Source organism: Mauremys reevesii, linkage group 2 (assembly GCF_016161935.1).
Source record: "Mauremys reevesii isolate NIE-2019 linkage group 2, ASM1616193v1, whole genome shotgun sequence".
Lineage (NCBI taxonomy): Eukaryota > Metazoa > Chordata > Testudines > Geoemydidae > Mauremys > Mauremys reevesii.
In genome coordinates, this window is record NC_052624.1 from 129141761 (window position 1) to 129154871 (window position 13111).

General features: G+C 40.8%; 1 protein-coding gene across 2 annotated transcripts; it reads right to left on the bottom strand.

Moving 5' to 3' along the window:
• Nucleotides 1-2250: 2250 nt before the first annotated feature.
• On the bottom strand, nt 2251-13111 carry LOC120398619 (carboxymethylenebutenolidase homolog). Of its 2 annotated transcripts, none has more exons than XM_039526158.1 (6): nt 12945-13111; nt 10568-10782; nt 7228-7335; nt 6061-6203; nt 4834-4925; nt 2251-2488 (listed from the first exon to the last, which is right to left on the bottom strand). In XM_039526158.1, exons 2-6 carry the CDS (start codon nt 10780-10782, stop codon nt 2309-2311), a joined length of 738 nt encoding a protein of 245 aa, XP_039382092.1. In that variant the 5' UTR covers nt 12945-13111; the 3' UTR covers nt 2251-2308. The 2 variants fall into 2 exon arrangements, with proteins under 2 accessions (XP_039382092.1, XP_039382093.1); XM_039526159.1 differs by lacking the exon at nt 12945-13111 and adding an exon at nt 11586-11891.

Genomic DNA, 13111 nt, shown 5'->3' on the forward strand with positions numbered 1-13111 from the left:
GAATGGAAAGTGTACCAAAACACTATATTTTTGGTTGGTGGCAGCACTATCAAATCTAAGCTAGGATTTAAGCTTAGAAGGGTACATGCAGGTCCCTACCTTTTGGACGCTAACGTTCAAAGTGGGGAACAAACCTATGACATGGTGGCAGTGGTGGGATTTTTTAGGAACCAAAAGCCAGATTTTTTTTTCCTCCTTTGAGATGCTGGGGAAGCAGTGAAGGAGAGATACCCCGAAGGCAAACAGACAAAGGTTTTTCTAACAAGGCTTTGTTAGAAAGGATTTCCAGCTGGGCTTAGCTGGAGGGTAATTAACAGTTTGCAAAAGACAAGTCACAAACCAGTTTTCTGGTCTCTTCTCAGTCAAAGAAGTCCAGTTAAAAGCTGTAAGTCAACAAACACCAGCAAAAGACATTTGCAAGTGAAGTGTTTTATTTTTTTTCTAATTCATTCGGGTATAGAAAGTGTTAGAAAATCTCTGTAACAAGCAGCCCTGAGCTGAAGCATCCCAGTTCAGTGAACTGCAGAGGGGTGTGGCCAGCACCAGAAAGCAGAAAAAATGAGTGCCAAGGAAGCATCTAAAAAGGAGCTGGAAATAAAACTAAAGGAGATGGAGATAAAACAAAGGGAAAGGAAGTTAAAAAAAAAGGAGATGGAAATTAAAAAAAGAGAGACAAAGAGAACAACAAACAAAGACTTCCCTCCACCGAGATTTTAAAGTACCTTGTTCCCTGATTGGTCCTTTGGTCAGGTGTTAGCCAGGTTCACTGAGCTTGTTAACCCTTTACAGGTAAAAGAGACTGTCGCAACCTGATACACAGTTATGGCTCTGTATGGCCAATTGTCGGTCCACGGCCATCTTGTCCTGTTAAAAGGACAAGGCAGCCTCCATCTTGGACCAGGTTCTTGTTGCATAGGAAAGGGCAGAGACCTAATCCTGCCCAGCAACACTAAAGTGCTGTGTGTACTTTCCTGCTTTTTTTTCTGTTGGGCCGTCTAAAGGTCAGGCTAATGCAGTGTGCAAAGACCTGATTCTGCCCAGCAACTCCGTAGTATGCATTTTCCCACTCTTTTTGGGCCCGGTCGTCTGGAGGTCAGGCTACTTCTGCCCAGCAACTCCAGAGTACTGTATACAGAGACCTAATTCTGCCCAGATACCCCAGTGTGCCGTGTGCAAATCCTGCCGGCGTGGGGGGCAACAGCTCGAAGCCTGGAGGGAGGGGGAACCAGGGACCAATCAGATGTTGACACGAGTGAGTGAGACCCTTTCTATAAAACTAGATTTCCCCCCAAAATCTGTGTGGAGTGTCCGCGTGTCAGCTGAAGGGCCTGATCAACCTTTTGGCCAGGGTCTCCTCCCGGTCTAGCTCGTAGTGTGGAGTATCTGCGTGTCAGCTGAAGGACCTGATCAACCTTTCGGCCAGGGTCTCCTCCCGGTATAGCTAGCTCGTGTCGTGTCGTCTTCGTTGTCGCCTTGGACCTGTTCCTGGGACCTCATCATGCTTCTGGTGTCTGCTCTGCTGGTCAGCTGCGCCTGGAGTGCAGTATTTGTTTTCTAATTTCTGGCAGTTTGCTTATCTAGCCTCCTATTTTTCCCCTACCTAACCCAGTACTAAGTGTGTACACAGTGTTAAGGATTTAAGTATTGAGCTCATAATTGCACAATTGCCTAGGTGTATAGTTGTTCTAAGGTTTTAATAAATTGTTTATTGTAAACTGTTTTAAGTGTGTAAGTCACTGCTCTGTTTTTGTCCAGAGTGTTTGTGTCTGGGAGCTGTCTCCACCTGGGGATTAGCTGACCAAGGGGTTCCTGTCCTGATTTCCCAGGGAAGGTTTGGGAGGAATGGAAAGTGTACCAAAACACTATATTTTTGGTTGGCGGCAGCGCTATCAAATCTAAGCTAGGATTTAAGCTTAGAAGGGTACATGCAGGTCCCCACCTTTTGGACAGTGAAGTTCAAAGTGGGGAACAAATCTATGACACCCGTAGATAGGGGTATATCTCAAAGCACATAATAACAATCTTAAGATATGTAGGTCAGATTTCAAAACTTTTTTCTAGATTTAAGGAGTTATACACTTGAAAATATTTTGGCATCAACTTATTAAAGGACATTCAAAAATACAAATAAAAATTGTTAGAAAGTGTTACTGCCGAAAAGTAAATAATGAACTATTTATCTTTTTTTAATCTTCTAATTAAATTTAAAATTATTTTTATTTTTTCCAAAAATAGAATTATAATGTGCTCTAAAGTCTGCCTAACAAATTATTGGATTGTGTTTTACAGATCTAGCAGTATACTTTTGTTATAGGTATTTATTTAGCCAGTTGAGCATGTCCTTTCTTGCTTCTTCAATGTAAGGTTTATCTTGAGGGTTCATATCTTCTCTCTTGCGATGTACAAAACCGTGAGTTTGTCCAGGGTAAATTTTAACTCTGTAATCAACTTTACAGTGTTGTTTTAGTTTCTGCTCCAGTAAGGTAACCTGTAACACAGAACATCCTTCCATTAGTGACATTGATTTAACCTATTATTTTTACCAGTTCTCAGCTTGCCCATTATTTAGTTTCCTGAAAGATGTGATGTATCCTCATCTCAGTGCCTTCTTTAGTAATATCACACTTGGGCCAGACTAGATTTGTTACCCCAATTGTATTTTTATGGGCTCTTTTCTTCTAGTAAGAGGAGAAACCATAGTTGAACTATGACTGTACAAAATTACACAAAATGTATAGGTAAGTGGAATAGCATCTTCAAAGGTCTCTGCAAAGATATAAACACTTGTTTCATGATGTGGGGCTTACTACCATGGAGTAGCCCAGTTGGTAGCAAGCACTACAGCAAGCAGTGGAGACTGGACCGAGAAATGGGACAAAACTGGAGTTGCTCTGAATTTGTGTTTGGGCAGATGGAAGTTGCACAGATTCAAAGCTTGTGAGTCTAACCTGCTCCTATGATTTTTAATGGAAAAAATAATTAAAAGTGGATGCAAGCCTGTAGCATGTCTTCCTTTTGGCTCCTGCAGAGGCTACTCAGCACCCTCCTACTGGGATTCTATACACTTTAAAAAAAAACAACATCATTGGAGCTGAGGCCCCGCTGCGGGTGGCCCTGCCCTTCATCCGCACCATACAGCGGAATGCCACTACCATTTGGAAAATATTGAGCACTGTGCCTATATAAGTGTTCTGGTTCAGATGGATCTGAAATGTTACAAAAAAAACTTGCAGTATTTTAGTGTTGTTGAACCACAGCCTGAGCCAAGCTTAAGCCTTGAACTTTAGCCTACATGGAATCCAGATCTATGTCTAATTTAGGGTGACCAGATGTCCCGATTTTATAAGGACGGTCCTGATTTTGGGGTCTTTTTCTTATATAGGCTCCTATTACCCCTCACCCCCATCCCGATTTTTCACACTTGCTGTCTGGCCATCCTAGTCTAGTTACTAACAATGCCGTTAGATGAAAAACACAGATAGAACAGGGTGGGGCTGGCAGCAGTGGGTAGAAGGACCTGGACCCACCCTACTCTACTGGGTCCCAGCCCAGAGCCCTAACAGTGGTGGAGGGTTCTGCCACTGGGTCAGTGGGATCCAACTGAAACATGCTTACTCATGCTCCAGTGACAAAAATGGACTAAAAAGTCTAGTTTCTCTGGGCTGCTTCCTACCCCAGTCCAGGTGCAGGGTATTCCATCATCTCGGGATACAGGGCTGACAGCAGTCCTGGCAACTCCTATCATGGGTTGGTCTCCTCTGGAAGGGTGCAGCACAGTGTTGATTCAGCTCTGGAGTTCTGCAGCTGGTTGGAAACGTCTGCCTCCTTCCATGGCTCCAGCCAAACTGAGCTGCTGGGCCCTCCTTCTACACTTTCTTCCACTCCCCTCTGCTTCAGGTACCAGGGGGTTGGCCCAGCTTTGCCTGCCAAGGGGAGTGTAGTGGTCCCTGGATCTCAGGCTCGGAGGGAGGCCACTCTGCCTCACTACAGGGTTCATAATCAGCCCCTGTTTTCTTTTCGCACATCTCTCAGCTTTGTCAATGAAACTACACTAGTTAGTTTTCCCTTCCAGGGAAAACTGCAAAATTGCCAGAAATGTCTCCCCTGAAGGGAGGGGGCTCCAGCAGGAGGGAATGACTCGGAGGGGAATAAGGAATAAAAACGAAGAAGGGTACAGAGAGCTGGCTGCCCTGATGGAGGATGGATTTCCCTGAGGTAAACAGAGAACCTGGAGACCAGATCCTCAAGTGATATAAATCACTTCAGCCTCATCAGAGCTATGCTGACTTATGCCAGAGGAGGATCTGACCCCAGCTGTTTGCAGGGCTTTTTGCCCTCTGATTTGAGTTCATAAACTGTTTGAAAGCCTAGTGAAGAGGAGCGGTTCTCTTGGCCTTTGTGGGATGGAGCTAGGAATGAGCTAGCAGGAAGAAGAGGGAAAGCCTAGGAATGAGCTATCCCTCTGCAACTGTTGACCCCTGTTGCACCAATTCAGGGTGTTGACCTAATGTTGACTGTTTGCAGTCTCATTTTGATTAAGGAGGGTTTCATCTCCTGAGCCTGCTGAATGCCTTCCTTTTGACTCCGTCTATGGCTCCTCGCCTCTCTTCTACCATGACCCCCTTATTTTATAAAATCTATATTTAGAGATGGGAAACATTGACAGTATGCCTTTAAACAATTTGTGAGAACAATAACAGGCATTTTTATATCCTTTTTAAGAGGCAAAAAAGATACTAATTAATTTTCTAATTTATCTTAACAAAATGTTATCATATGAAATAAATGTTTAAAAAGCAATGAGGATATAAATGTGTTTGATAGTGAACTTACTTGTTCAAGAGGGATGTAATCATCATTTTCACCAAAAATGAAGAATGTGGGGTGGAGCAAACTGTATCTATCCTCAAAGTACTTGATTACTCCTAGAAAAATTAAATACATTTAAAATGTTTATAGTGAGCAATTTAAAATGGTTAACACTAAATCAAAACATGAAAGTTACAGATGGAGATATGGGATCTGAACTTCCTCTCTTCCAACTCTGGGGAAGTGAGGCTCCAGATCCAGTGTCTTGGCCCAGCTCTATAACTGGTCTACCTGGACCTGCACTGGCAAAAAAAATTACACATTTTTCCCCATCAGTGCAGTTCCACTAGTAACAACAATGGACAAGCCTGTGTTGTAGACAAGCATTTTACCGTGTTGTCTAACCTTGGTTTGGATGGCTATCCTGCAACTTCCATCATTAATACCCCTGCTGGAGCTGCACTGGTGGGGAATTACTCACCTGGCTTTTGCCAGGGTAGACATACACTGCAACACTGAACCCAAAGATCTGTGGGAACATCTGATTCAGGTCCTGTTCAAAATCCATACTTAACAGCTTGGGTCAATCTTTTGTGAAAATTGTATATATTACATTGAGCCTTCAGTGTGTGCCTGGCATTTTGCCCCACTGAAAAAGTCTTCAGATCTAGTTTTGACACAGACCAGATGGTTGAGACACAATTGTGCTGAATGTGATGTGCCTTTATCATCAGTTAGAAATGGTATAAGAATCAGCATGTTGTAGCAGACTATACAAAGTTGATTTCACATTTTTTTCTGTTATGAAAGCTTCATAGATCTAGAGCTACAAAGATACATATAAGCATTCTTAATTATATATACAGGTCTGATTTCAATTTAAATATATTCAGAAATATTAATGCAAATCACTAGGCAGTCTATATTGTATTTGTATTTTACTATTTATTTACATTTAAAGAACAATAAAAAATCACAGAAAAAGATCTGCGTGCTCTGACAATTAATTCGACATACATTCACAAGTGATGACCACAGAGCAACAAAAATAATCATATGGAAATAATTAATTAACTTGGCTGACCAGGAAATCAGAGCAGCAAAATGACCTTTTAAGGCCCCCAGGAAGTTCTCCCAACTTTTCCCATAATCCACAGCACATAAATTAAATTGCCATGGATTATATCAGTAATAGTTAAACTAGATGCTATATTGTGAGTCAGCTCAAGTTTACATGCATTTTAAACTTACCATATATGGCCACCCCAGTTTTTAATTCAGGATTTTTCAGCATCAAGTGATGTACAGCTGTTCCACCCCAGCAAAATCCAATGACACCGATCTTCTTTGAACTGCATTGCTCCTTTAGATACTTCAAGACAACATCAGCTTCCCTAACACATGTAAAGAAAGGTGAATTAAGGAATCTAATAGCACTCCCTGGAAAACTGAAAAGAAAATACAATTGGTTTATAAAATAGTCATTTCTAATTTTGTTTAGGTTTTTAGTATGTTCTAAAACAACTCCGGAATTTAAACTGCAGTTTTGAAACATGAGTTGGCAACTATATGAAATACATGAATATTTAATGGAATTAGTTCATCCTAGAGAATAAAACAGCATAATGCATGAATAACATATGGAATGTGTAATGAGGTGCAATCAGAACAATCTTTTACTTTACATATATTAGTGGTTAGAATTTTAATTGATTCTATAAATACAAAGGACCAGATTTCTTATCTTATCAATTAACATTAATAAAATTTAAGTGAAGCCCCTTTAAGAAAATACCATTTATGATCAAATTATTAAAAATGATAGCTTGAACTGTTTCAAGGGAAGTAAACATTGCATGAAGTCAATAAATTTTTAAAATGCTGAATGAAATTCAGAGGTGAATTAATAGGTGTAAATGGTGAAGTGCAGTTAGGTGTAAATGGTAAAAAAAACAAGTTTAAGTGACTAGTAGAGTGGGAGAGTAGTGTAACTTACACTGATCTGGGACTTCATGGGTGTGAAATACAAATGTAAGTTACATCAACTTGGTAGTCTTTCGTGACCCTAGGAAGCATGAGGGTAGTGTGACCTAAGTTAAAGTAGGAGAAGCCTGCTTTATCTTGCCTCCTTTTGATAGGGTTCCCGCCTCCTTACCTTCGATGGCTTCATCTCCACTCCTGACATGTATAAATTATAGTTGTTTTGCACACCTGCTAAATGTCACTACTTTGCCATTGACTCCACCATTTACATAATTACTAATCTGACCCACAGATTTCCATGGGATTTGTGTTTTATGACTCCAAGCTGCATCTGGTCCATCATGTTTTAGGACTTGATCCTGAAGCCCTTACTAGGGCAAATCTCCTATCAATGAAAGCCATGTGTACATGCAGTCTACTAAATATGCATCTTACCTGTCTACCTTGCTGGCATCTCGAGTTTTCAGCCAGTCATTAAAGGTGGACCAGTCATCAGAAGGTTCCCAAGGTTTTTGTCCCACAAAGAAGTCTGGGCAAATGGCTCTATATGAAAAAGTAAAACAATTTTAGGTCCATGGAATAGCAATAAGGAATAATTATGGGACAGTCTGTGTATTTTAATGAAAAAAGCACAGGAGTACTTGTGGCACCTTAGAAACTAACAAATTTATTTCAGCATAAGCTTTCGTGGGCTACAGCTCACTTCTTCGGATGCATAGAATGGAACACACAGACAGAAGATATTTATACATACAGAGAACATGAAAAGGTGGAAGTATGCATGTATATATAAATATCTCCTGTCTGTGTGTTCCATTCTATACATCCGAAGAAGTGAGCTGTAGCCCACGAAAGCTTATGCTGAAATAAATTTGTTAGTCTCTAAGGTGCCACAAGTACTCCTGTTCTTTTTGCGGATACAGACTAACATGGCTGCTACTCTGAAACCTGTATTTTAATGTGCATTCATTCTATTTATTCCATGATGATCACACATAATTATTATACAAATCTGTTCCCATTACTTGTCTACATCTAATAAAACGATTTGAGAGAACTTCCAGAGCATGGCAGTTTACTTTGACCTATTAGACTTTTTAAATTAAGGAATCTGATGAGCTCTCAACTGTTATTAAAATATCCTAAGAACCGATGATCAGTTTTGCAGATATTCTACAATTCACAAGAATATAAATTTGAGCTTTAAGTAATGTTAACCTAATAGTGTGGGAATGACTATATGTTTTTACTATATTTCTGAATACAGTACTCTTATAGGGCTTGAGTCAGCACTTCATACTTAGGCAAAATTGCATTTTTCTTCACTAGGACTTTTGCCATTATGAATAATGCTAATTGGGACCAACAAGTACAAGACTGTTTACAAGACAGTACCGATATTTTAAATAATATCTCAGAAACTTGAAAAATCAGATGTTTGTTTTTGCTTTCCTTCTTTCCTTCTTTATGCATCTACACACTGGCTAATTATTGTAAGTAGGGCTGTCAGGTGATTAAAAAAATTAATTGTGTCAAGTATCAGAGGGGTAGCCATGTTAGTCTGGATCTGTAAAAGCAGCAAAGAATCCTGTGGCACCTTATAGACTAACAGACGTATTGGAGCATGAGCTTTCGTGGGTGAATACCCACTTCGTCGGATGCATGCTTTTAAAAAATTAATTGTGATTAATCGCACTGTTAATAATATAATACCATTTATTTAAATAGTTTTGGATATTTTCTACATTTTCAAATATATTGATTTTAATTACAACACAGAATACAAAGTGTATAGTGCTCACTTTATATTTATTATATATATTTGCACTGTAAAAAACAAAAGAAATAGTATTTTTCAATTCACCTAATACAGGTACTATCATGAAAGTTGAACTTACAAGTGTAGAATTATGTTCAAAAAATAACTGCATTCATAAATAAAACAATGTAAAACTTTAGAGCCTACAAGTTTACTCAGTCCTACTTCTTGTTCAGTCAATCGCTCAGACAAACAAGTTTGTTTACATTTGCAGGTGAAAATACTGCCTGCTTCTTGTTCACAATGTCACCTGAAAGTGAGAACACGCATTCGCATGGCACTGTTGTAGCTGGTGTTACAAGATACTTATGTACCAGATGCACTAAAGAGTCATATATCTCTTCATGCTTCAACCACCATGCTTCTGCTCGATAACCATCCAAAGCAGTGTGGACTGATGCCTGTTCATTTTCATCATCTGAGTCAGATGCCATCAGCAGAAAAGTTGATTTTCTTTTTTGGTAGTCGGGTTCTGTAGTTTCCATATCTGAGTGGTGCTCTTTTAAGACTTCTGAAAGTATGCTCTACACCTTGTCCCTCTCAGATTTTGGAAGGCACTTCAGACTCTAAAACCTTTGGTCGAGTGACGTAGCTATCTTTAGAAATCTCACATTGGTACCTTTTTTGTGTTTTGTCAAATCTGCAATGAAAGTGTTCTTAAAACAAACAACATGTGCTGGGTCATCATCTGAGACTGCTATAACATGAAATATATTGCAGAATGCGGGTAAAACCGAGTAGAAGACATACAATTCTCCCCCCAAGGAGTTTAGTCACAAATGTATTTAATGCATTATTTTTTTAACGAGCGTCATCAGCATGGAAGTATGTCCTCTGGAAAGGTGGCCGAAGCATAAAGGGGCATATGAATGTTTAGTATATCTGGCACGTAAATACCTTGCAATGTCAGCTTCAAAAGTGCCATGTGAATGCCTGTTCTCACTGTCAGGTGACATTGTAAATAAGAAGCTGGCAGCATTATCTACAGTAAATGTACACAAACTTGTTTGTCTTAACAACTGGCTGAACAAGAAGTAGGACTGAGTGGACTTGTAGGCTCTAAAGTTTTACCTTGTTTTGTTTTTGAATGCAGTTATTTAACAAAAAAAATCTAATTTGTAAGTTGCATTTACATGATAAAGAGCAGTGGTGGGCAACCTGCAGCCCACAGGCCACATGCAGCCTGTCAGGGTAATCTGCTGGCAGGCCACCAGACAGTTTGTTTACATTTGCATGGCCGCCCACAGCTCCCAGTGGCTGCAGTTCACCCTTCCCAGCCAATGGCAGCTGTGGGAAGTGGCGGCCAGCATGTCCCTGCAGCCTGCACTGCTTCCCGTAGCTCCCATTGGCCAGGAATGGTGAACCGCGGCCACTGGGAGCTGCGGGTGGCTGTGCAAATGTAAACTAACTGTCTGGCAGCCTGCCAGGGGATTATCCTGGCAGGCCGCAGGTTGCCAGCCACTGATAAAGAGATTGCACTACAGTACTTGTATGAGGTGAACTGAAAAATACTATTTCTTTTGTTTGCCATTTTTACAGTGCAAATATTTGTAGTAAAAATAATAATATAAAGTGAGTACTGTCAACTTTGTATACTGTGTTGTAATTGAAATCAATATATTTGAAAATGTAGAAAAACATCAACTGTAATACATTTCAATTGGTATTCTACTGTTTAATAGTGCAATTAAAACTATGATTAATCGTGATTAATTTTTTTGAGTTAATCGCATGAGTTAACTGCAATTAATTGACAGCCCCAATTGTAAGGTTACTCATTAGTGATCAGCTACTTGCACTGTTTTAAAATTATAACATATGTCTTTAGAAAAAACACATACTAGCAAAGTATTTGAAATTCTTCATACATGTGTACTCTTAAAAAAAAATGAGAACATTTTTGGCCTAGCAACTTTGACAATGTCTTTTTAGGAAGAAAACATTAATATTGCTTACATATATCCATTAGCTGCAAGCATATCAGCCATGTATCTGGTATTTGGGAGTTGCCATCCAAATATATCTTGAACCACAATCACAGCTTTTTCCGTGCTGACAGATGGTTTGCAAAGATACGCCTTGATGTGTTCAACTTGCACTTCGTGTCCAAGGCCCCCATACTCAAACCTGTCTCCAATGTCACATGGGCAAGGTCTCGCTTCATTGGCCATCTGGGATACAAACATAGAAAGGACTAAAGATATTAAACTATTAATATTTAAGTACACATGCAGAAAATGTCTGAATACACTGTGGTGATGGCACCATAAAATATGGAATCTATTAATAATGTTAAGCATATTATTGATTTTAAGCATGAACTTCTAATACTTGTCAAACAGCAGCGTTTTTGTTGTATTTCACAGAGAGCTTTAATTTGGTTACTTAGCATATATGCCCGTGGGGGCAGGAAACCAGCTTTTTTATTTGTGTTTGCACAGCACCTAGGTTAATGGAGTCCTGGTCCATGACTAGGGTTCCTAGGTGCTTGTTGGAATGCAGCATGCTGGGGGAGGAGATAGAGAACAGTTGGGAAAGGGGGGAGCTTGGCTGCCACTGGGTGCGAGACAGAGGCGGGGGGCGAAGAAGAGCTGGTGGGGCCTTGGACTGCAGCCCAAGAAGAGCGGGCTGGGCCAGGGCCTCTTTGGAGCCTGGGCCCGGCGCCATGGCACCAATGATGGCATTGTAAACCCGGTACTGCCTGTCAGAGTTGGCAGCAACAAGGGCCAGGTTCGGTATCTAGGGGTTCCTTTTCAATAACACAGTGAAAAACTGGCTCGAGCCCCCGCCCAGTGACCTGGGACAATTACATACCACCCCCCATGTGCCTCTAAGAGGCAATACTTCCCCTCTCGCAAACACAGAGTCTGAGTGTAGCAAAAGCCTTTTAATAAAGGAGGGAAACAATGTGGCATTATGTTGGAGAAACACCACAAACAGGATTCATAACACAAGCCATGAGCAAAAGACCCACCTCAAGGAAGTTTGGCAGTGTCCTTTTCCCCTCAGGGTCTTAAGTCCAGCAACTCGAAAGTCACCCAACTCACAGATGCTGTCCTTGGTCAGTGCAGCCCCAGAATTCAGAAGTTCATCTGCAGAGTTCACCTCCCAGCATGGGTGGACGGGGGGGAGGTATGGAGGCACCTTATACTCTCTGCTATCCAGGCCCTCAATGGCCGATTGCCACACCTCTCTGTGGGGTTCTGCTACAGTCCTCTCCGCTAGCCATGCCTCTTTACCAGCCAGCCACACCTCTCTTCTAGCCACTCACCAATATGTCTTCAGCCCCCCCAACCAACCCATCCAGCTTTCAGTGATTTCATCACTTAGTAGGGGAGCCTCACAGCTAATGCACCTGGATAGCCTTCTTACATCAGAACCACTAGCTCAGAGTAGGTCTAATGTGTAAACCTAGGTATCAGTGATTTCAGCTCTGCAGCATGTAACAAAACTCTTACTTGAATCTAAATTAGCTCTATTATTACACAGTGGAGAGAGGAAGGGTCAGCATAGCATTTAAGCCCCTCAGGCAAGGGCCCATACTGAACACAACCCCACTACTACTCCTCAACTCACTGGGCTGTGGAACCCATGTCTGCTGCTTAGCAAGTGTTGCTTAGTTGAGGGTGAGTCCCTCAGTCATAAAATGCCAGGTACAGTTCTACTGTCCTTGATTCACATAACCAGGATAACAACCCTTTCTTACTCCTGCCCCAATAACAAAGAGACTGGGGATCCCACAGCTGCCAAAGTGACCATTTGGGCAAGCAATCCCATATGCTAGGCAGGATTGGTGTTCCCAAGCAAAAGAGCTCAGCCCCTGAAGTTCTTTTCCACAGCTCACCACCAGGATTTTAACAAATGTCTTAGTGACACGTCAAAAACATATTTTAGCCTAGGGAAGGCATATGCTAAGTGTGACAGGAGACCAACATGCTAAATCACACACTCCTACCATGCCTACATCTATCTACATCACGGGGGAGGGGGGGAGAGTTACAAAATGATGTTGTGAGGACTGAAATCAATTCAGGATTTCTTTGGTTTGTTTGGCCTGAGTCACTGAAAAAGTTGCCCATGTTCCATAGTGTTTTCTGAAAAACAACTTACCCCACATACAATGTATTAGATGTATATAAAGCAACTCAAAGTGAAAAGAAATTAGAGCAAAGCCTACACAAAACCTTTTTTTCATCTGAAATATCTCAATCTCCATTTCATTTCCCTGTGTCATGGTGCTGCAGCTCTCTGAGTTTGTTTTTAAAACAGTAAATCATATGTACTTTGGAATTTTTCCCTCCACCTAAAATTGTAGATTAGATTAAATACTAACCTTTGGTGTCTTGTACTTGGCTGAGCAGTTGATTCACTTCTGTTGCTGTTTAAAAATACAGCAATTCTTTTCTTTGAGGGTAATTTATTTAAAACTGTCTAACTTCAGGAAGACGGAACAAGGCTGTTCAGGAAGACTGAAAAAGTCCCGACAATTAAGTTGTTTGG